Consider the following 26,229-nt stretch of genomic DNA (forward strand, 5'->3'; position numbering starts at 1 on the left):
ACGCCTTGCCGTCCCCGATTATCTACTGAACATGCTCGTCAGGTTCTGCATGTTCAGAGATAGGAGGTCGGACTCCTTCACTGAATGACGTTCAGTGAACGCCGTTCAGTGCAGGCACTGCACCTCGGCGACCTGAAGGTCTGAACGCTAGACGTTCAGTCTTTCAGGTCGCCTAGTGGATAGGGGCCTTTAGTGTACTCACATGAGCTTCACTGTTAAGAAAGGAAATTATTTCTGCTTTCTTTATATCTTCGCAAAGTTCTACAGTTTCGAAATGGTAATTACAGAGCACATATTATACCAATTCTTAGCTTCATACAATACCTACCTCATACAAGAACCTGTATAGATACAACCACAGTGCTGTTCCAATATGTAGTAACTAGATAGATATTCTCCCGTCTGTACCTTGTAAGATAAACCTACTGTACGTGCATGGTGAACATTTCACACATCAAGCACCAGTTGTTGAATTAAGAAACAAAATATGCCTATAACCCATGCTCTACTCTTTGTCCTCTGCCATCCACGTTGATATATACAATAAATTGTCACCTACTGTGTTTTTTTTTTCTTATAACCCTATTTAGACTGTCAGCTCCTTAGGGCATTGACCTATTGCCTTGCTGTCTTTCCAATGCTTTTCTATACCTTATGTATGACATTTTATATTGCTTCCTGTATGTAAGAGCTACCTACTCTGGGACGTTTCTTGAATAACCAAAAACACATATGAGTGGCTTAAAAATATTGCCTATTACACAAAAAAAAGTTTTCCAGACTTTGTCTGGTCTAAGAAATAACCTACTATTCATCTTTTACTATTGGCATTTTATTCCGCTTCATTTTCCGACTCTACACAGTTCACAGCAGTGTATTTCTATTGTAACAGCCAGTGACATTCAGAATCTTTTCTCTTGCAGCCATTTCGTAGAGTGACGTTTTCTGTTGTGAGTCAACCTCAGGACCCTCATCAGGGGTCATTGCAGAGTTGCTATGACAGTGGGCTGGAAGAATCTGAGACGCCGAGTAGTAAGAGCTCATCGGGACCAAGACTGGGTGCCCTACCACTCCCAGAGGACAACTATGAACGAACTACGCCAGATGGCAGTGTTGGTGAGGCAGAGCATATGGAAAATGGTAGGGGCAAACACAAAAACGTATTCTAGGGAAGCAACTAAAACGTATAATATCTAATATATAGTATGTGTCTATAACTTTTGGTCTGAATTCTGCCCCTAATGTCTTTAAATGTGAATGTACTATGATGTCACTAACTACATGATATAGACTTTTCTACAATGAAATTAAATTTCTACATTGATGTATAATACAAATGTACATATGTATATGCATATATATATATATATAAAAAGTCAATTAGAGCGGCACTTGTTGGTCTTATCCAATCGCAATAAATAAGGACACACAGTCCGTAATGCTACAAAATTTCGAGGTAAGTACTTACTGCCTGAGGACGAGGATTAAACCTCGAAATGTTGCAGCATCACAGACTGTGTGTCCTTATTGGATAAGACCAACGAGTGCTGCTCTAATTGACTTTTTGTATCTTTCCCTGGGAGTGAGCACCGTGGCTATTTATGTATTATTGGAGAGTGCCGGCTACAAGGAATTTATTAAATAAATAAATATATATATATATATATATATCATGCAGAGGGTGCGGCACTCTGGGCATAATTCAAAGGAAACACAGCATGGCCAGTTGCATCAACGTTTCAGTTTTACTAAACTTTTTTCAAGAACTTGGAAAAAGTTTAGTAAAACTGAAACGTTGATGCAACTGGCCACGCTGTGCTTCCATTGAATTATGCCCAGAGTGCCGCACTCTCTGCATGGTACATTGTTTTCGTAAAGGCACCTGCAACAGCTATACTTTGTTACTTGGAGTGCCAGTCCCTGGATATATATATATATATATATATATATATATATACAGTACATTCACACAACCTTTGTGAAGTTTAGCACTCTGGATAGCTAAGCTTATATATATAAGTATAATATCTATATATATATATATATATATAATATATATATATATATATATATATATATGAAATGAAAAGAAGAAGACAAGGCGCATCCACATGAGTAAAAAGTAACAATCACTTTTATTAAGTGTAATAAGCTCACATACATCAAAGTAAACAGCGACCGGCTAACACTCAACCTTCTGGTGCCTCCAGATCGCACCAAGGGTGATGGATATCCACGCTATACAAAGTGGCTATCCTGCCCAGCTCTCTGTGCAACAAACAGCTTGGGACTCAGCTCGTGATGACACCAAGTACAATGTCAGACACCGAACCACGCCCAACTAGTTTCGTCAGCCAAGGGCTTCATCAGGGGGTGTGAAGTCCTTCGTCTGGGGGAAGTCCTTGGGTGACAAAACTAGTTGGGCATGGTTCGGTGTCTGATGTTGGATGTTGTGTCATCACGAGCTGAGTCCCAAGCTGTCCATTGCACGGAGAACTGGACGGGATTGCCACTTTGTCTAGCATGGATATCCATCACCCTGGGTGTGATCCGGAGGCACCGGAAGGTTGAGTGTGAGCTGGCCGCTGTTTACTTTGATGTATGTGAGAATATTACACTTAGTAAAATTGATTGTTACTCTTTACTAATGTGGATCCGCCTTGTCTTCTTTTTTCTTTTCATGATTGAGACTATTTGGCCTGTGGTGAGTCTAATAAGAGGACGGCAGCAAGTACATCGCCATTATTCGGGACTTTTTGATACTGGACTTTACCAGTATTTATTTTATGCTCTTAAGTGGATATGTTGCGCACTTGTGCATTCTAAATATACATATATATATATATATATATTAGGGGTGTGCACCGGCCACTTTTCGTGTTTTGTGTTTTGGTTTTGGATCTGGATCTTTCTTCGTGTTTTGGATCTGGATTGGTTTTGCCAAAACCACCCTTCCGTGTTTTGGGTTCTGGGTTTTGTGTTTTGGATCTGTATTTTTTTGAAAAAAAGCATAAAAACAGCTAAAATCACAGAATTTGTAGGTTTTTCTGCTCCTATGCTATTATTAACCTCAATAACCTTAATTTCCACTCATTTCCAGTCTATTCTGAACACCTCACACCTCACAATAGTGTTTTTATGTCCAAAAGGTTGCACCGAGGTAGCTGGATGACTATGCTAAGCGACACGAGTGGGCGGCACAAACACGTGACCCATCTAGGAGTGACACTGCAGTGGCAGACAGGATGGCAGTTAGAAAAACTAGGCCCCAAACTGTACATAATGCAAAGAAAAAAAGAGGTGCAAGATGGAATTGTCCTTGGGCCCTCCCACCCACCCTTATGTTGTATAAACAGGACATGCACACTTTAACAAATCAATCATTTCAGCGCCAGGGTCTGCCACACAACTGTGGCTGAAATGATTGGTTCGTTTGGGCCCCCACAAAACAAGCTGGCAATTAATGTGTCCCTGCACAAACTGGCTCTACGGAGGCAAGATGTCATCCTCATCCTCCTCATCCACCGATTCCTCACCCTCTTCAGTGTTATGTACATCCTCATCCTCACAGAGTATTAATTCGTCCCTGCTGGAACCACAGGTCCCTCTGTACGTTCTGGAGGCTGGTCTCCCTGGAAGAGTTGATCATTCATTTTATGAACATCATCTTCTCCACATTTTGTGGAAGCAACCTCCTACGCCTTTCGCTAACAAGGTTCCCGGCTGCACTAAACACTCTTTCGGAGTACACACTGGAGGGGGGGCAACTCAGGTAAAATAGAGCCAGTTTGTACAGGGACCTCCAAATTGCTTCTTTTTTCTGCCAGTACAGGTACGGACTGTCTGACATGCCTACTTGGATGCTGTCACCGATGTAATCCTTTAACAGACAGACGCACGCTTGTCGCTGCTGCTTTGAGGATTCAAGTGCGGCTACAGCCCACACAATTCACAAAGACAGAAAAAAAAAAGAATATTTTTATTGTTTGTGGAGCACACTTTGAGGGTTACACCACCCTCTAACAGACAGACGCACGCTTGTCGCTGCTGCTTTGAGGATGCAAGTGCGGCTACAGCCCACACAATTCACAAAGACAGAAAAAAGAAGAAGAATATTTTTATTCTTTGTGTAGCACACTTTGAGGGTGTCACCACCCTTTAACAGACAGATGCACGCTTGTCGCTGCTGCTTTGAGGATGCAAGTGTGGCTACATCGCACACAAGTCACAAACACATTAAAAAAAATTTTTTGATTTTTTGGAGCACTTTGAGAGTTACAACACCCTTTAACAGACAGACGCACGCTTGTCGCTGCTGCTTTGAGGATGCAAGTGCGGCTACAGCCCACACAATTCACAAAGACAGAAAAAAAAAGAACAATATTTTAATTGTTTGTGTAGCACACTTTGAGGGTGTCACCACCCTTTAACAGACAGACGCACGCTTGTCGCTGCTGCTTTAAGGATGCAGGTGCGGCTACAGCCCACACATTTCACAAAGACAGAAAAAAAAAGAACAATATTTTAATTGTTTGTGTAGCACACTTTGAGGGTGTCACCACCCTTTAACAGACAGACGCACGCTTGTCGCTGCTGCTTTGAGGATGCAGGTGGAATCTAGACGGGATTTGGAACCGAGGACACACTACCTCCATCAATTGTCTAAATCCCACTGCACTAATGTCGGATACCAGACGCACGTCTAACACCAACATAGCAGTCAAGGCCTCAGTTATACGTTTTGCTTCAGGATGACTGCTGTCGTACTTCATCCTCATCGCTAGGGACTGTTGGAGGGTCAATTGTTTAGTAAAAGTAGTGATGTTCCTACTTCCTCTCTGGGATGATGAACAACTCCCAGCAGCAGCAACAGCACTAGTAGGAAGTGGTTCTTGATCTTTCCCTATTTTATTTTTATCAGAGAAAGTTTGGTCCTCCATTTATGTTATATTGATATATATACGTGCGGCTAAAGCGCACACAAACACAGAAAATATTTTTTTATTTTTGCTGGAGAGTAGTGCACTTTGTGGGTTACACCACCCTTTAAGAAATGAGCCAGCCGGCTCTTTACTTATGGGACACAGGCGCACGCTTGGCGCTGCTCCTTTGTTGATGCACGTGCAGCCACAGTGCACACAAGTCACAAACACAGAAAATATATATTTTTTTGGTTTGGAGTGTACTTTGGGGGTTACAGAACCCTTTAACGGTCAAGCCAGCCGGCCCTTTACTTATGACACAGGCGCACGCTTGGCACTACTTTGTTGATGCACATGCGGCTACTGCGCACACAATTCACAAACACAGAAAATAATTTTTTTTTTGGTTTGGACTGGAGTGTACTTTGGGGGTTACAGCACCCTTTAACGGTCAAGCCAGCCGGCCCTTTACTTATGACACAGGCGCACGCTTGGCACTACTTTGTTGATGCACGTGCGGCTACTGCGCACACAATTCACAAACACAGAAAATAATTTTTTTTTTGGTTTGGACTGGAGTGTACTTTCGGGGGTTACAGCACCCTTAACGGTCAAGCCAGCCGGCCCTTTACTTATGACACAGGCGCACGCTTGGCACTACTTTGTTGATGCACGTGCGGCTACTGCGCACACAATTCACAAACACAGAAAATAATTTTTTTTTTGGTTTGGACTGGAGTGTACTTTCGGGGGTTACAGCACCCTTAATGGTCAAGCCAGCCGGCCCTTTACTTATGACACAGGCGCACGCTTGGCACTATTTTGTTGATGCACGTGCGGCTACTGCGCACACAATTCACAAACACAGAAAATAATTTTTTTTTTGGTTTGGACTGGAGTGTACTTTCGGGGGTTACAGCACCCTTAACGGTCAAGCCAGCCGGCCCTTTACTTATGACACAGGCGCACGCTTGGCACTACTTTGTTGATGCACGTGCGGCTACTGCGCACACAATTCACAAACACAGAAAATAATTTTTTTTTGGTTTGGACTGGAGTGTACTTTCGGGGGTTACAGCACCCTTTAACGGTCAAGCCAGCCGGCCCTTTACTTATGACACAGGCGCACGCTTGGCACTACTTTGTTGATGCACGTGCGGCTACTGCGCACACAATTCACAAACACAGAAAATATATTATTTTTTTAGCACTTGGGGGGAGCACCCCTGATGGACAGAGCACCCCCTGGACAACACTACAGCACCCCTTTAGGACTGGGACACTGCACAGGACTTTGGAGTGGACACAGCCCCTATGGAGAACTGACTGCACAACACAGTCCAGCCAGCCCCTATGGACTTTGAAGTAGTGGACACAGCCCCTATTAACAACAGCAGCACAGCACAACACAGCCAGCCCCTATGGACTTTGAAGTAGTGGACAACAGCAGCACTACACTACACTACACTACACAGCACTAACTCCCACCCTCCCTCTTCACTGTCCACAGCCGAGTGAGAAAATGGCGCCGACGCGGGTACCTTATATAGGATCCAAAACCCGCGAGACTCGGAAGGCGGGATGATGACGTTTTGCCTCGATGTCAGATCCGAGTCAGGCGGGAAAAGTCGAGCCTGACTCGGATCGGACTCGGATCGGGGGGGCTCGGGGGGGTTCGGATTTCAGAAATCCGAACCCGCTCACCCCTAATATATATATATATATATATGTACAGTACATTCACACAAACTTTGTGAAGTTTAGCAGTCTGGATAGCAGAATCATGTTCTTGGGTGCCCTACTAATTGTTAAGCAGCATGTAGGTATCATATACAAAGGTAATGTCAGCACTCCAGGAGCTTTGTATCCGCATAGACCTGTATTTAAAGGTTACCAACATTTCAAGACCACTAAGGTCTTTTCTATGTACAGTATATGCCTTTTCCATTTGCAAGAACTTTTCTATAATCATCATGACTCATGGTGATACTTTTGATTTTCAGCACATGGCCTGTATTTATTTTATTATGTTCTTCAAGAAAGCATTGCACAATCAAATACATGTTTCTATGAAATGTATATATATATATTTTTTAGTGTTTGTCTTCAGTCATTGGAAGTAATAATGTCAAGAAGTCATACATAATTTATACAAAAATAAGAATATCACGGATGAAACTCAATATTGGAAATCTAAATCTCAAAGATGAAGAGTGTTCTAAGTGGCTTGTACTGCAGGGCATAACTTACAGATACAGATGTAGGTTGTCATGGCAAATGAGTACTTTGGAATTAGTGCAAATGCTGTGTTACAGTGGCGAGCCATGAGAAAAGCCTTGAAGTTGAAGAGAGAAAGTGCTTGACAGATAGAGCTGGAAAGGACATTGCAAAGGCATGGGGTCCTACACAGAGACTGAAGAGATCCTTGAGTTGAATGCAATAGTCAGATAATAGTGTATCTCATAGAGGGGAGAGAGTGAAAGCACAAAGGTTAGACAGAGGAAATCTAGTTTAAAACCTACTTTATATATAATGAAGCTATCTCAATATTTACAGTCTATACAATTGATGGTGGATTTGTAAAGCCTATATAATACCTCCACAAAGGAAAATAGTTCTATGTATTAATTTCTCTGTCATAATACTTGTGGGACTTTTATAGACATTCAAGACAAATTGAGTGTAAGGGGAATTTTTCATCAGCTTTACAGAGTAATGCCGCGTATCCACTTGCCGATTAAACAGAGCGATTGACCGATTACGACATCGTAAACCTTAAATCGCTCATTAATCGTGCATAAATCGGGCAGTATAATGGTGGGAACGACCAGCGTTGGGCGCTCCCGCTGTTCGTTTCTGACATCAATCATCGCCTGAACACGATGGTCAATCTGCTGATAACGACAGATTGGCCAAGTTCGGGGATGAGGGAGGGTGCCTGCACTGAATGACATAGCGTTCAGTGTAGGCACTACAGAGGAACAACTGCGATGTCATAATAGTTCAAACGTTCCTCAGTCAGCAAGTGGATAGGCGGCTTAAAGTCTGTTTATGCACCTGTCAGTAACATGATGCACTCGTCAGTAAAGTCATGAGTAACAGTTTTAGAATGGCATGTGAGAGACCAAGAAATATAAAAGAAATAAAGGATCTTGTGTAGGGCATACGCAGTCTCCAGAACGTTTCATTAATGTTTTAAAAGTGAAAGAAAAATATGTTGAATGTTATTTCTCCCATTGTTCTTTAGTCTCCATCAAAAATAATTGACCTGTTAAAAAAAATTATTTGCATCTGGTTGAATAGGAGATAACTCTGCATTCAAAAAATGGGCTTATGCTAGAATTAAGATTGCAACAATATGTTTTGTATGTATATACAATATATATTCTGTATATATATATATATATATATATATATATATATATATATATATATATATATATATATGGATTTGGCTTTTGGGTGAAAACAATAAACTGCAAATTAAAAAATAACGAAAACAAGAGAAAACACAAGTAAATATTTGCAAGGTTACCTATAGATAGGTGACAAGCAGCAACATGCTTTTCAGAAGCGGTAAAGTCTGTGGCTCTGCAAAATAGGCTTTCTAGTGTTCATTTTATCTAAAATAACTGTGTAAAAGCATCATTTTGAAGTAGATACTGTTATTTATTTTGCTAAATTTGTATCTGTTTAAGTAAAACCTTATAAAATGAGGGTTACTAATTAAATTCTAATGTAAGAAAATATATATTAAAAATGGTGAGAAAGTAAATTTAATTGTCTTGTTTCAAATGATTTGAACAACGATAATTGCTTATTAGTTGCTACGGGTTACTGAGCATTTTGTTAGTAGACAGGACTCTGTAGTCTTTTTTCATTCAACTAACCAGTCTTACTGTGTGTGTATATATATATATATATATATATATATATATATATATATACAGTCAGGTGCATAAATATTGGGACATTGACAGAATTTTCAGATTTTGGCCTCTATTCACCACCACAATGGTTTTGAAATGAAACAAACAAGATGTACTTTAACTGCAGACTTTCAGATTTAATTTGAGGGTAATTACATCCAAATTGGGTGAACGGTGTATGAATTACAACAGTTTCAATATGTGCCTCCCACTTTTTAAGGGGCCAAAAGTAATGGGACTATCAACTCAAAAGCTATTTCATGGACAGGTGTGGGCTATTCCCTCGTTATTTCATTATCAATTAAGCAGGTAAAAGGTCTGGAGTTGATTCTAGGTGTGACATTTGCATTTGGAATCAGTTGCTGTCAACTCTCAATATGAGATCCAAAGAGCTGTCGCTATCAGTGAAGCAAGTCATCATTAGGCTGAAAAATCAAAACAAACCCATCAGAGAGTTAGCAAAAACATTAGGTGTGGCCAAATCAACTGTTTGGAACATTCTTAAAAAGAAAGAACGCACCAGAGAGCTCAGCAACACCAAAAGACCCGGAAGACCACGGAAAACAACTGTGGTGGATGACAAAAGAATTATTTCCCTGGTGAAGAAAAAGCCCTTCACAACAGTTGGCCAAATCAAGAACACTCTCCAGGAGGTAGGTGTATATGTGTCAAAGTCAACAATCAAGAGAAGACTTCACAAGAGTGAATATAGAGGGTTCACCACACGATGCAAACCATTGGTGAGCCACAAAAACAGGAAGACCAGATTAGATTTTGCCAAACAACATCTAAAGAAGCCATTACAGTTCTGGAACAACATCCTATGGACAGATGAGACAAAGATCAACTTGTACCAGAGTGATGGGAAGAGAAGAGAAGGAAAGGAACTGCTCATGATCCAAAACATACCACCTCATCAGTGAAGCATGGTGGTGGTAGTGTCATGGCGTGGGCATGTATGGCTGCCAATGGAACTGGTTCCCTTGTATTTATTGATGATGTGACTGCTGACAAAAGCAGCAGAATGAATTCTGAAGTGTTTCAATGGACGGCGCTTCACAATGCAGATGGACAATGACCCGAAGCATACTGCAAAAGCAACCAAAGATTTTTTTAAGGCTAAAAAGTGGATTGTTATGCAATGGCCAAGTCAATCCCCTGACCTGAATCCAATTGAGCATGCATTTCACTTGATGAAGACATAACTGAAGGGAAAATGCCCCAAGAACAAGCAGGAACTGAAGACATTTGCAGTAGAGGCCTGGCAGAGCATCACCAGGGATGAAACCCAGCGTCTGGTGATGTCTATGCGTTCCAGATTTCAAGCTGTAATTGCCTGCAAAGGATTTGCAACAAAGTATTAAAAAGTGAAAGTTAGATTTAGGATTGTTTAGTTTGTCCCATTACTTTTGGCCCCTTAAAAAGTGGGAGGCACATATAGAAATGGTTGTAATTCCTACACCGTTCACCTGATTTGGATGTAATTACCCTCAAATTAAATCTGAAAGTCTGCAGTTAAAGCACATCTTGTTTGTTTCATTTCAAAGCCATTGTGGTGGTGAATAGAGGCCAAAATATGAAAATTCTGTCAATGTCCCAATATATATGGACCTGACTGTATATATATATATATATATATATATATATATACACACACTTTGAGACAAGCCAGCACTCCTGAAAAAAGTTCTTTAAGGATGCGGTGCCTGGATCATACAAAATAAATATATGCATTCACTGTTTTTGGGAGAAAAAAGCAACAAAGAGCCAGCACTCATGCTTAGTAGATTTATTGTGAAGGTCACATATGAAAAATACAGCATCCAATAGTGAGCAGCAGCAGTCCGCTCTATGACGTTTCAACCAAATCCTAATTTGTTCTCCTCAGGGGCTAATGGTGCCCTGCTTGTATATAGCCTAAAAAGGGGTGCCAAACAATCTCAATCATTGCCAATACTGACATCCCCCGGCCAAGTGGCTCATTTTTTCAGAAACCCACCATCAGCCCTGGGATTTCTGCAATAGAACACATAGAGCTGTTAATATAGGAGTATTGGGTTTTCACACACTTCAGCTTCGTTCACCCATGTGCTGCCATAGGGTGACTATATGCATGATGCCATATGTGCACACACTTCTTTTAAACCCACCTGATTTTAATTTCACACCTGGGGTTTTTATTGTGCCCTTAATAGGGTTATATTTAAGGTGCAATGAGTTACCAATTACTTTACACTTTCACGTCATATTATGGCATTTTTACATGCCTTCAGTGATGACCTGTTATTATATATCCATACAGTATCTATTTTCTATAGATCATCCATCGCCTGTGCGGCCCTGCACGGTTGGCCACATGCCATCTAGTGTCGCATGCCTGACAGTGATAGGTGTTGTGACACTTGGGCTGTACTGTGAATCAGTGTGACTGCACGTGCACCAGTGTCCCGGTGTCTGGTTACACACGGGGCTGTTTGTTTCCATTGTTATCTCCGCCCACACACCTGACACCCGACAACCAATGACCCACTAGGGGCTCGGCCGGGGGATGTCAGTATAGGCAATGATTGAGATTGTTTGGAGCTCTTTTTTAGGATATACAGAATACAAGCAGGGACACTGTGCACCATTAGCCCCTAAGGAAAACCAATTAGGATTTGGTTGAACGGTCGTCGGGCGGGCTGCTGCTGCTGACTATTGGACGCTGTATATTTCATATGTGACCTGCACAATAAATCTACTAAACATGAGTGCTGGCTCTTTGTTGCTTTTTTTCCCCCCAAAAAAAATTAGTGCATATTATAAGGGCCTAGTCGTGCCCTTATATTAAGGCTGCATCTAAAAAATGGTGTTTAAGGGGCTACACCTCAAAAGTTATAGGAGGTACCAAGTTGAAATTTGGTGGGGGCGGGCAGAACTGTTGCACGGTGCTGACTGCCAAATTTCAGGGCATAAACATAAAAAATGAGGATTTGGGAGTAATCTAAAGTTCCAACTGTCACATTTTTCTGACATTCTCAATAAGGACCACTTTTCTGCTGTAGTCTATGGCTTTTTTTTGGGAAGGCAAAACTCAGGGTAGGTGGCGAATTTAGACTTGGGGTTTGTTTTATTAGGTAGCTATTGTGCTTTTGGGGTTCAGGTAAATTAGAAAGTTACAGTTTTTAAACTATTACCTCAAGAATGCTCCATTGTAGAGATAGGACTTTTCAACTTGTTGCGCAGCCTCAGTAGGAGCCTCTAGCAGGTGTAGTCATAGTGGCTTAATATGGGTGCAGCAAGATGGCCGTTGTTTGAGAGCGGTAGCGGGGGCCGGGACCAGACGGCAGGAAACTGGCGTTTGCTGCGGCCGGGATGCGGGGGAGAGGAGGTAGGGGTTAGTGGGCATTAGCTGCGGCCGTGAACCAGGGGCGTTAGCGGCGGTGGTGTAGCGGCAGTGCGGACGGCGGTGGTGCAGGCGTTAGGACCCGGGGGAGGTAGCAGCACACAGTTGCAGGCTCGGATCTGAACATTTTATGATACCTGCATCTCTGTTTAAAAAAAAACAAACACAGAAGCACGGACGAGTCAGTGAGACCCGTATGTGCTTCTCTGTTTAAAAATAAAAACAGTGTTAAAAAAAAAACTGGCATAGCCCCCTCCTCAAAAAACCAAACAGCCCTGGGCTATGGAGCCCTAGTACTGGTTGTGCTAAATGCAGGGGTCAAACAATGTAGAGGTCCCCCATATGAAGCACAACCAGCACCAGGCTTTTCCGAACCAGTCCTGGTTGCCAAAATATGGGGGATAAATTACGTAGGGGTCCCCCGTATTTAGCGCAACCAGCACAGAGCTCTGAGCCGGTCCTGGTTCTGGAAATACAGGGATAAAAATGCCCCCCCCTGTATTTCCCAGAATCAGCACCGGACCCTTTCTAGTGGGGAGGTGATGCCACAGCCAGGGGAGCCCTTTCACCGGGCCCCCCAGCCGAAGCATCACCCCTTACCGCTAGTCAGCCTAGGCCGGGAATACCTGGGGAGCTGGGGACCCCCCCAATAAAGGGGTCCCCCTCACCAGGGCACCCCAGGTCCAGGCTGATAGCCCGGGGCTATCCCCGGCACCCCTGGGCGGTGGGTGCCGGGTTGACTTTGTAAAGTGTGGTGCAATTAAATTTAAAATATTGTCTTTTGCTGTGGACCTACAGTTTCCAGCAAGCCTCCCCCCGCATGCTGGTACTTGGGGAACCACAAGTACCAGCATTCGGGGCATTACAGATGCGCTGGTAGATGTAGTTCCACAACAAAAGCAATATTAAAAAAACACACAACACGCACACTGTAGAAAAGTATAATTTTATTAAAACATACATGCGCACACAGACACTATCTCACATACTCACTTAGTATCCCTGAAGCCAATCTGTCCTCTTCTCCAGTAGACAATCCAATGGATTACCTGTAATAAAAAATGTCATACTCACCTCCTCCTATGCGTGGATCTGTCCTCTTCATTCCAAAGTAGGCAAATCCTGGGTCTTGGCAAAAAAAAAAATGAATTGCCGAGCCCACGAACATTAGTAGTGTTCTCTAAAAACACTAATACCCGGATAACAGCTCCGCTGCAGGATTAAAGTCCAGGAATCCCGGTGCGCAGCGCTCATTGGCTGAGAGAGGCGAGCATTCCATCCCATTCCTCAGCGCCATTTTTGAAATTCAAGGATGGCTGTCATGAGCCAATCACTGCTCGCTATGTCATCGCCCTGCCCCCTTGGCTGGCTTAAATACTGCCAGCGCAAGTTGCCGTGCACTCAGTCAGCGGCAGGGAGGCAGCAGAGAAGAGCTGTCGAAGACAAAAGATGCCGCGGAAGCCCTGGATGGGCGACGGCCAGGAAAAAGAGCTTAAAGTCCATCACCTTCCAGGTGAAGACGCCATAGAAGTCCTGGGGTAGCGGCAGCCATGTAAAAGAGCTTAAGGCTGCCACTCCCCAGGTGAAGGTCCTGCTAAATAAAATATTTAAAAAAATGGTGTCTGTCTATTTTATTTTAATATTTATTTTGCAGGGGTACTACAGGTATCAGCAGGCCCTTAGTGTCCCCCCCTGCTGGTACTTGTGGTTGTGCAAGTGCCAGTATGCGGGGAACGCCTGCTGGGACCTGTAGTACTACTGCAAAAGACCAATATTTATATATTCATATGCACCACACAACACAAATCAACCCAGCACCCACTGCCCAGGGGTGCTGGTGATAGCCCCGGGCTATCAGCCTGGGCCTAGGGATCCCTAGCCTTGGCTGACTAGCAGTCAGGGGTGATGCTTTGGCTGGGGGGCACGGTGAAAGGGCTCTCCTGGCTGTGGCATCACCCCCCGACTAGAAAGGGTCCGGTGCTGGTTCTGGTAAATACAGGGGTGTCCTATGCATTTTTCCACCCTGTATTTCCAGAGCCAGGACCAGCTCAGAGCCCAGTGCTGGTTGCGCTAAGTATGGGGGACCCCTACATCATTTGTCCCCCATATTTTGGCAACCACGACAGGTTGCGAAAAGCTTGGTGCTGGTTGTGCTTAATACGGGGGACCCCTACATTGTTTGTCCCCTGTATTTAGCACAACCAGTACTTGGGCTCCAATGCCCGGTGTTGGTTGTTTTCTGGGGGGGCGGGGCTATGCTTTTTTTTTAAAAAACATTCAATTTTTAACAGAGATGCGTAGATCTCACTGCTGCATTCGTCCATCTGTGACTTATTGATTTGATTTTCTCAGGTGCATACGCACTAGCAGTGAGCCCTCTGTCGCCCACTGATGCCCCCTTTGCACTGCACCGCTGCCACTGCACTTCACCACTGCTGCTGCCGCTACCCCACATGCCTACAGCTGTCTCACACTCTTAACCTCCCAAACCAACCTCCTGTGTGCTGTCCCCTCTTCCACCTGCATTAGTGTACCATTTTGTAGTCCTTCTTCCCTGCAGGTGGCCCGGTTTGCTCATCCAAACCCTTAGTTAATAAATTTTAAAAAAGCTATGAAATTCCATAGACAAAAATCCTTATGGTTTCACATGTCCTATTAAGGCTGCTTAGACATGATCTGAAAATGCACAAAACCTATTGATTTTCTGCCACTCAAACTCCAAAAAGCAATGAAATTACGATCATTAAGGCTGATGCCTTAATGGATGTGTTCCTTGCACAATACAGATATGGTATGCCATCACACGCTGTGGTTAACTGCAGATTCAGCACTCTCACAGAATGAGATTGCTGTCACTCACAAAATGGTGGAGCTGCTAATTCACAGAATTGTGTACTCATTGGAATACCACTCCATACACCAGTCGTGCTATGCCATGGCGTATAGAGGATAATAGTACTGCGCATACCCAGTGTGTTGGGAGTCATACACAGTGCATCCCAGACTTACAGTAAACACTATAGTGATTTCATGACTTTAGGAACTACTGTAGTAGCTGGCTGTTTGAAAGAGGGATCTCTGTATTACAAACTGACTGTGCAGTTGAAGTTGCACACTTGCAGCACTGTCCCAGACTTAGACACTATAGTGACCTCCATTTATGTAAGCCCACACTTTAATAAATTAACCTCAAATTAGCAATACTTGTGTAAGTTATATTAGATTTTGTAATACTCCAGGACATTAACTCTGTAACCTGGAAGAGCCAGGATATCCATTATTGAAGTACTTTCAATGTAATTTTGGTTAAAATCACTGACAATGAAGAGGAGATAATTCCATTGTCAATCAACCTCTCCTAGTTTAGACCTATAGAATGTATTTGCTAAATTTACAGTAACTGCTTCATAATTAGCATTTGTGATAAACAATATTTAAACAAAATGAGTCTATAGTCACAGTCTTTTAATGAATTAAGTGCCTTTAAAACAAAATAATAGTGGCGCTGCCTCCTGTTTTATGATGATTTAGGTATGGCATCTCAAATGAAACTAATCTATTTTCCACTTCTTTGTGATTTTCTTTTTCCCCTGGTTTATTAAACAGAATATAAAAATATTCAACACTCTGGAAACTTCACTGCGGGTGATCGGTTTAATTAAAACCCATTACAGCACACTACTGTAATGCATACCTGGAAATCAACCAACTTTTAAACAGCTTTGGCATGGAAAGGCTATAGGGTGAAATTTATGATCAGGTTCAAGAGTAATGAGCCATGACATAATGCTACCACAGGCATGACAGACCACATTTAAAGTGCAATCCTATTTAGTCATTCCAAGAAAAAAAAAATATATATATATATATATATTATTTTTTTTATTTCTTTCTGCCAATAGCCTTTACCATCAAGTGTTTTTTCTGTTTGCAGAACATTATTCTACAGTGGATGATCATAATGCACATAGATAGACAAATGTTAAAGGGAACGTCCTAATTACCATAGTAACTGGAGCTGAACTGAGGTGACAAATATCAGCCACAGCTGGGACCGCTACAAATGTGGGTTCAGAAGTCATGGCCCAGATAATGCAAAGGAAATACCAGGACATTTGCAATGTATGGTCTATTTAATGGCAGGTGCATAACTTGTTGAAGTTATGTAGATAATGAATATAATGAGATTTTGAATTCCCCATACAGGTCACACATAATAAGATATAAAAATACTCTTTAATTTCTCTCAAAGAATGTGACTGCATTCATAGCATTTCTCATTGAAGAAAACAATAATAATGATAAATCATTATTTTTAGACACATTATTTAAAAAAAAGCATACAATTTAATTTAATTAATTCATTAATTTAAATTACAATATTATTCAAATGCTATACTTATTTACTAAAAGCTAAACACTTTGCTATTGAGGCACAGTGGGGTCCATATGTAATTTGGTTATCATTCATAAATGGAATAAAGGTGACCCTTGCCTCCACAAAGGTGGCAGAAGGCTTTGGTGTACAGGCTCAGGAAAATAGTGCTACTTACTTCCCTTCACTCTCAGCAGCCAATAAACTACAGTGGACTATCTAAAAACAACATTTACTGCATTTTTTTCTAAAGTCACAGAAAAAGGCTGGACTCCAAAAAAAAAGAATCATACACTAGAGCCAAAAATGTATGTAAGTCCAATAACAGCAGCCATTTTTGTAAGTCTCACAAATAGACAACTGACATAGTGCTATAGGGGTCTATGTACTAAGCCTTGGAGAGAGATTAAGTGGACAGAGATACAGTACCAACCAATCAGCTCCTTACTGTATATTTTCAAACCCAAGTGACAGTTAGGAGCTGATTGGTTGATACTTTATCTATGTCCACTATATCTCACTCCAAAGCTTAGTACATAGACCCCATAGTTTTTTTTTTTACAGCAGGTGTTAATTAGATGATTCCTAGAAGTATTTCCACCTTATATGCCATATTCAGGATAATGGTAAAACCCATGGGAGTGAGATTACCATAATATTTTTTAAATTTATTTACAGTTATTTATATAGCGCATTTATGTTTCCCAGCTCTTTACAGAGAATATAAACCATTCACATCAGTCCCTGCCCCAGTGGAACTTACAATGTATATTCCCTACCATATCCACACATATCATGGTTCATTTTTGTTGGAAGTATATTTTTGGCTTATGGGCGGAAACCAGAGTACCCGGTGGAAACACAATGCACAGGGAGAAAATACAAACTTCACACAATTAAGGGGCTGGTGGGAATCGAACCCAATTCCTCAAACCATTACACCAACCATGCTACCCAAAATAATATTTAGTATCAATAAATATAGTCTATGTTCTATAACAACACAGTATATTTACATGCATCTATTACCAAACTAAATTGTAGATCTGCTATATAATAAAATGTTTCATAAAAATATATATTATTTTTTTCATAATAACAAAAATACAGTAACATGTTTTCTATTACTAAAATCAAATGAATGGGTTAAATATGCATACAGTACATATTGTAACTACTATCTCTGAAAGTTAATTTCTATTATTTCCTGCAGTATTTACCCAACTTTGAAGTGAGCCTACCATATATTGCCAATGGAAATTTAAACAAATTGTACAAAATATTTCCACAGTATCACTAAATTGTTTATAATTATTACAATTTGTGGCCTTCGGGCACTTCATAATACAATTTTGTTATTTATACAGATATGTTTTACAAAATTTTCCATTATTTTTATCAGCCGTATACAATACATGGGTATACCTGTAAATAGGTATAAAGCTGCAAACATTTTATAAAATCAATTGCAGTAACATTTTATAGCTGGTAGGTTACTTACTATAAAAGTATATTTTGATACTTTACCTAAACTATTTAAATGTAGCTAAATATCAATATAATAGCATAAGACAGTGGTTCCCAAACTTTTGTGAATCATGGCGCCTTAGAGTATCAGCATTGTTTTCATGGCACCCCTAAGCCAAAAGTTTGTTATTGAGAAATTCAGAAAAAATGTAGTGAAGTAGTAAAGTGAGGTAACTTGTGCTGACCTGTCATCCTTAGTTAGGTTCAGTTATGTGGTGGTGGACAGGTTTGCGCTTCTGTTTGTGCACATATTTACATTACATTGACCATAAATAATTTGATTTGGTGCTGGACCACTAACCTGAGGCACCCCTGCAAGTGTCCCGAGGCACCACAGGGTGCCATGGCGCACAGTTTGGCATAAGACATAAAACATTTCAATCATCAATATAATAACATAAGGCAAACAAAACCCATAAGCTAATAAAAGCAATAAACCCATAAAAAAATATAAAAAGGATAATTGTTATACTTACAATTTTCTTTATTTTTAATAAAAACTTATGAAAAATATGGTTAGCATCTGATTGGATTATGAAAAATACAGATAGTGGCTGATTGGTCGACAATAAAAAAGGGCAACATTCAGAAGGTCGCCACCAGAAAGTCAACACTTTCTGAATGTCGACATTAAAATGGTCAGCATGGTCATTAGGTCGACCATCACTGTGTAGACATGTATTTAGGTTGCCAGGATAAAATGGTCGACACAGTGAATAGGTCAACATTTAACATCTTGACACTAAAATGTTGGCCATGTCAACCTTTTTACTGTCGACATTTAGAACCAGTTGACCTTCTGAGGTCGACCTACCGAATGTCGACCTTTTTATTGTTGACTTTTTTACCACACCCAAACATACTTTTATGAGCCGGAATGTAGCGCAGTATGTACTATACAACCAGATGCTTTGGGTGATGTTTCACTCTAAATGATATGTATATTGCTCATGCAAAGTTATGTATATTCCATTCCAGGGGTGGATCAAGAGAAGAGGGGACTCATGTGCAGTCTCCGCTCAGACCCCCTCCTCTCTCTGCAGCACAGTTGAGAGTAGATTTTAGCTCTGTGCCAGAGTCTATTGCACATACGCAGGTCTCCAGGAGCATGGCATCGGGAAAAGGGACGGCTGAGCCATTTTTCCTGTGATTTGTACAGTGCCAATGGGGGACTCCGGGGATTTATGTATACTAGATGGCTGCAGAGTATATGTGTGTGGGCCTGTATGGAGGGTGTGTATTGTGGGCCCATGTGCACCCATTATAGATACTGTACTCCACTGTTCCATTTTACGATGTTTGCATCATGTAACACACAGATAAAAATGTTGTAGTATACAAGATATCATTTTGCTTTTTCCTGTCCTTAGAAAAAAAAGGAAGCCTTCTAATTTCATACTCGCATTACCTCTGATCCGTGTACAGCTGTCTGCTTGTGCAAACTACTTATTTAACATTTGCTCCTTGAGTGCTGTGAAAGAACTTCTGCAGTTCAATTGAGACAAGTCTCTGATTACAGCTTTGAAACCATAAATCTAGCTCTACAATACCGATTGTATTGCTTGGATTTGAAATCTGGTAATTTCTTCTACAATATTAATGGATCATTCTGACAGGAGCAGAATTGGAATTGAAACCTGTCAAGTATTCATTTGTCACATTTAATTGGAATCTAGGTAATCTGCAGTGTTTTGCTTGGCTAGGTTTTAATCAGGACTTGCATTGGATTTTTCATTTGAGTTTTTCATAGCAAGGATACTTTGGAAACTATCCTGGCTCTTAATTGTGATTGTCTTAAATATTTGTTCCCATATATTAAACAAATGGAAGCAATAAGCTTTTATGTAATTGGCCGGAGTCTTCTCTTATAATATTTGCAAAGGAAATATTTGAAACAATGCGTTAGTTACCTGATTGATGTAGGAATATTAAGGTAAGCAATCCATTTTTCATGGTACAGTAAGTAAAACTAGGTTGGATTAGCTCGTGCAAAAGCAAATATACAGTAGGTAATGAAAAGCCATTCACATATAGTTATGATCCATTGGTAGAAAGAGAAATTATTGAGGCAGTCCAAGCAGACTGTTGAAAAAGTTATATAGAACCCTAAAGCGCTTAAATAGAGTGTTTCACCTTTCAGTGATTACACATATATTATTTATCTTACAGAGAGAAATGTGCATATTAATTCAAAGTTATTTTTTTTTATTTAGTTTTTTTACAAAATTAACTTATTGGTTTCCATGGAACAGACTGATGCTATTTTTTGTGTTTGCTTGTGCTGTGTCAAAATGCATTATGAGATGACATTCAGATTTATGCGAGAAAAAAATTATTGCAACACATTAAAATGCAAATACTGTCATTCGAAAACAGCTTTTATTACGTGCTTGCAATGTATACATCCAGATTTCAGAGACTTTTTGGTGAAATGGAATAAAATATGACAAACTGTATTTTTTTTTTGCTTGCAAGTGTAACAGAATCCCTCTAGCCTGTCATTATGGAACATATTTTTATGTGTGTGTTTTTACCATTTACTGTAATACTAATGCCTTAGTGAAATGGAGAGGGAAACCGGGAGTGAGAAATTGTACAATACATTTTTTTTGGGATATACAGTAAATAATTATGAGAACATAAAATCAGGCAAATACATATGTGTCCACATACATCTATCCCCTGTGCGCTACAAGTCGCGCTACACATAACGCGGGAGCTCCGTGTAACTCTGTAGTGCAGAGCGTCTTTTCGTGCGACTTATTACCTTCAAATACATCTTATTTGCACAATGATGTGAATAAGTAGCACAAGCAGCTTCTGCTGATTAAAATGATATGCAGCATGCCTATGTTCTGTGTGTGATGCGTGTATCTGCATGCGAAATGCTACATTACAGCCACTGACACTGTAACGTAGCATTTTGCATGCAGATACAACCGCAGTCTCTCACAGAACATAGGCATGCTGCATATCATTTTAATCAGCAGTAGTTGCTTGTGCTACCTATTCACATCATTGTGCATATACGATGCATTTGAATGTAAAAAGTTGCATGAAAAAAGATGCTCAGCGTTAACGAGTCACGCCAAGGCATGGCGCGACTAGAAGGGCTGTTTAACATGCAAGGACACTGGGTGTATGAGGACACATCAGTATTTACTAAATGTTTACTATCCTGTTTAGATTTGGGTGCATACTGACTTTCTGTACATCAGTGATGGCAAATGTCAGCTTTTACCTGCAAACCACGGCTCCTTTATGCTTTGTCTGCTTTGTTTGTTATAGCTTGTAACACTTATTTACAATGCCTGCTGATATGTTCATACATATAGGTGTATTTTTCAATAATTAAATGTATTATTTTAACTTATTACAGAGATTAAGGGTACTGTGCGGCCCATTTGAAGGTTAGAGGCCACCCAATGCAGCCCCTAAAGTGTTTCAGGTTGCCTATCACCATTATACATACATTTATTGTTATTATTTATATTTTTTTTATTATTATTATTATTATTATTATTATTATTATTATTATTATTATTATTATTATTATTATATAATAACATTTATATATTGTTCTGGCAGCATTAGAATCTTGACTCCCTGAGTTCAGAGTTAAAAGTTACTGTAGAAGGAGTACTAATAACGAGCGTATGGCAGTGTAAAGGGTATTGTGTAAGTGCCATAAATGCACTGTAACTTTATCATAAATAATAGTAAATATATAGGTCACAATGAATTAAAATTTCATAAACTGTCCTTTGCTTTCTAGCAACGCACTAGAACTGCATTTAGTCCGCTCAGGGGCGTCTTTAGAGAGGATGGGGCGCGTGTCTATTCCCAGTCAGGGGCCCCCTCCTCTCTTCCCAGCGGCCGGCAGCCGACTGACGCAGCTGGCCGGCCACCGGAGTATTAATAGACTCTGGGCACTAGAGTGTGCCTGGAGTCGACCTTGCATGCGCAAAATGCTTTTTGTACAGCGCTGACACCGGACGCGGGACCTCGGAGAGGTAAGTTTTAAATAATATGGGTGCAGGGTGTGCGTTGCGGGCCCCCCTGGACCCGGGGCTTGTGTGCACAGCACACCCTGCACCCATTATAGATACGCCCCTGAGTCCGCTGCTTCCATTGCTAGACCTGTGTTTGGTGGTGAGTGTAATCTGTTAGAGGAAAAGAGAAAGGTGCACAAAACAGAAGAGTAAATTGCGCCAAATGCAAAATCCGCCTCCAGGTCGCTCGCATAGCTGTGGGTGACCACCCACAGCTTTTGCGAGCGGACTGGTGATGGTCGCGATTATCGCGACCATCGGGCTTGCGACAAGAACGTTGTGGTAGGGTCTCGGTTCCTGCAAGCCCGAGTGAACTACTGACATCACGAATGATGTCAGTAGGGCCGCCCACAAATGGCAGGCGTTCCTTAGGGAACGCCTCCGTTTGTCCAGCCACCCCCCTTCCTCACCTACAAAACAGGGCGAGCTGTCGATCAACATCGACAGCAACCCCGTTTTGTAGCGAGCCCCGGAGTGAGTGAAGTTCTCACTCCGGGGCTCGCGCATGCGCATTGTGCACGCCGGGCGTGCGCACTGGCCAATCATCGATCCGCTTGCGAGCGCAATGTGCTGGCGAGTGGGTCTGAATCAGGCCCTAAGTGTAAAGTCTAGAGTTTCCAATTAGACTGGGGTAACTGGTGTCAGGTTACTTTGGGGAGTTTACCGGGTTACCTGATCATTTTCATTGACTGCTTAATACTTTCAGGTAGGAATTAAAATAAATTGGCAGGGTAGTGATCCAAGAGTATGTATGCTCTATAAGAAGTCTTGGAAGTAGGAGTGTGAATAGATAATATTGGTGTAAGATAGACATAGTTCATTGGTATTTTTGGTATATTAATATTCATAATTTATATAAAAACGAGACCTCGAAGAATGCAATATAATGTATAGATTCATATTTGAGAATAAGAATTTTAAATTGTATCCTAGAGGAAGCATTTAACTAGTGCAATGACTGGGAGGAAAACATTTACCCTGGAAAATGAATGTGGCAGCCACATTAACGATGTGCTGCAGTACCAAATTAATCTATGTAAGGGTGTTTGTGGCAGTGTTACAATAATCTCAGTGGGAGATAATGAGTGCATTCTCGAGAGCATTCTCAGAAAACAATACAGAATTGGGATTAATTGGGGATAATATTTTGACATACATGTTATAACATCACTCTATCAATATATTTTAATAGGACATGACACCTAAACCATTCCGTGTATGCCATGAACAGAACAATTGTTTTAAGCACCTAACAGAATAGGATGTATTAAATCCTACAATACCATTCACAATGTAATTAATGGAAACTATTCAACATTCATTGACTAAATATTTATTGAGTCCCTACTGTATAGAGTGTGCCTGGAGGCAACATGGATTAATCTGTTTAAGATATATGTCTAAACATGTCACACTTGGCAAATCTGAAGCATATGTATGGCTTTGTATGTATTTCAAATTATTTTGGATGTGTTGCAGAGCAAGAACTGAATTATCCTAATTATCCTTCACCTCAATAATTCCCTGGGAACAACAGATTGTAGAATTTAACCATTTCAAACATAGTGTTAATATTACTATCCACATTATAATCAGTAAAATTGTATATACTTATTTAGATAACGGGATGCATTAAACAAAAACATATTGAATTACATTTTGCTGTGAATAACAATAATAGAAAACCTAGGTAATAAAAAAAAAATACTTCTTGAAAAGTTTCTGCAGTACTACTTTTGGCCAAAAGGTAGCAGTATAGAACAAACAAAATGTTCCTGTGCTTATTTCAGCAGCTGTAAGGATTTGTAGACTATTTTAGGGCATGATTATATATACTATATATACTAAGTATGCCTTTTTGCTGCTATGCCTCTCCATTAGGTCTAGCATGTACCAGCATGTGCGCTGACTTTTAGGCAGCTATAATTGGATATCTAGGCATTGCCTACTGTGCAATACAGTTAATATGACAAAAATGTTTGTTTTCAGCTAAAATAAAATAAAGATTATACCACAGCACTGCATGACATGTAACTCATTCAAAATAAGACATTGTATGTGATTGTGACCATCAACTTTTATTTTCAAGTAGTCACAATACTTAGCAGCACCTGACATTGTTGAAAACATAAAGAACAAATCAAGGGTATAAAAGGCTGAAGAAAAGGAGCAGGTATGAGGAATAGGGTAGGTAGGGCCTTGCTTGTGAGATATTATAATCTATAGGGAGTGAGCAATGCTGAGAAAATTAGAGTAAGTGGATCTTGGAAAGAAGAATGGGACAATAGCAGTTTAACCTACCAAGTGTTGTATCAGTACCAGACTGAGGGCCTGATTCAGTACGGATCACACCTGTGATCATGGCTGCGATTACACATGCAGTCTCACTGCGAAGATATGCTAATCCACTGCGATCGCTATGCCGTAAGGATGCCCACATGACCTTACACACATCCGTAATACTTGGCAAGTCTGCGAAACCATTGGTAACAACGAGTACCTTCGGAGCCTCACGCACAAGGTCTGACCTTACTCAGATATTGCTAACCTCATCGCATGCAGTGAAAGCCCAAGCTGCGTATGGCATCGCAGTGGCTAAGTTATGCACGCCCTTGTAACAGCATTCAAACGCACTGGCACGCCTGCGTTTTGATGACCACCCCCCGTTACCACCCCCAAATGGCACTTCCTATCAATCACTCTGCAATGGGTCTGCGTAGTCACTGCGATCACAGTCCCGATCGCAGTGGAGTGTTCAGAACGCAAAAATCATCCGATTGCATGCGTAATCGCAGTTGCGTTCCTTGCTGAATCAGGCCCGGAGAGTAGTAGCAGGCTAAAGTACGATAGGCAATAGCAGAGAGGTAGGTTAATCTGTTAGAATATCAAAGTACGAAGGCAGGGGATTCTAATTAGTAATTAGGAATGGCATTCTGGTAGTGGGGATCTGTGTGGAAGTGGGGGAAACATATGTGTAAAGATGAGGCAAAACACAGATCAGAGATGATCTAAGAGGATGTGTGAGAAAATTGAGGTTTAACACGTATGAGGGTATGGTTTTAGTGAGAGATTTGGAGGTGAGTGTGAGTACAGTATCTTGAATTGGATTATGAGGCAATGGGAAGACAGTGCAGAGATTGTATAGTGGATACTGGTGTGGTAGATACGGGAAGGCAAAAGAGGAAGATTACTCTTACTGCGCCATTTAGGATGAATTGAAGCTGGGATAGGTGGCAAATCGCTGGGTGCACAACGACGTTGTTCACAGACATATTGTCTGTACACACTGGCTGACGGGGGCACGATTTATTGGCCGATCAATTGATCGGCCAATAACTCGTGCCCCCGTCGGCCAGTGTGTACAGACAATATGTCTGTGAACAACGTTGTTCACAGACATATCGCATTAGCTGTGCTGCACAGCCAATAAACAGATATGTCTGCAGACATATCTGTCCATTGGCAAGTGTGTATGGGCGATCACCTGATCGCCCGTATACAGGGGTGCAGAGAGCGGGTACTACTTACCTGGATCCAGCACAGCTCCCCATCCACAGCAGCCCAGCACACGCTGCTATGAGCTGGGCTGCACTGAGAGACTGTCCGAGGCTGCTAAAGCAGCAGCCCAAGCAGTCTCCTATGCCAAAGGGGGGAGCAATCACGCTGATCACGCCCCCCTTGGCTATGTACTGGGCTGAGGGGCACACAGTGTCCCCTCCCCAGCAAAGCAAATGTTTTTTTTTTAAGGGGGCATGGCCACACCTCCTACGATTAGGCCACGCCCCCAGATGACGGGACCCGCTGCAGCATGCAGATGATGGTCGTTCAGTGTGTATGAACGACCATCATCTACAGATATATCTGTCAGGCGTGTGCCCACCTTAAGAGGAAGTCCAGAGAGGAGAAGGATGCAGTAGTCAAGATAGTTGATGGGACAATGGATAAGGATTTCAGTAGTGTCTAGAAATCTATGTTGTAGCAATGTTTTGAAGTATTTAACAATAGGACAACAAAGGGATTTGATGGAAGGAATACAAGG

At 41.2% G+C, this 26,229-nt stretch overlaps 1 protein-coding gene across 4 annotated transcripts in view; it reads left to right on the forward strand.

The window, feature by feature from the left end:
- Positions 1-26,229, forward strand: part of PCDH7 (protocadherin 7) — a 797,933-nt gene that overhangs the window by 395,715 nt on the left and 375,989 nt on the right. For all 4 annotated transcript variants that reach the window (XM_088482963.1, XM_088482965.1, XM_088482964.1 and 1 more), the window contains exon 2: positions 924-1,140. In XM_088482963.1, coding sequence (XP_088339089.1) covers positions 924-1,140 — 217 coding nt within the window. The remainder of the gene's footprint in view (positions 1-923; positions 1,141-26,229) is intronic.

The sequence above is a fragment of the Taudactylus pleione genome, unplaced genomic scaffold, assembly GCF_031769625.1.
Source record: "Taudactylus pleione unplaced genomic scaffold, aTauple2 ptg000302l, whole genome shotgun sequence".
In the NCBI taxonomy this organism is placed as follows: domain Eukaryota; kingdom Metazoa; phylum Chordata; class Amphibia; order Anura; family Myobatrachidae; genus Taudactylus; species Taudactylus pleione.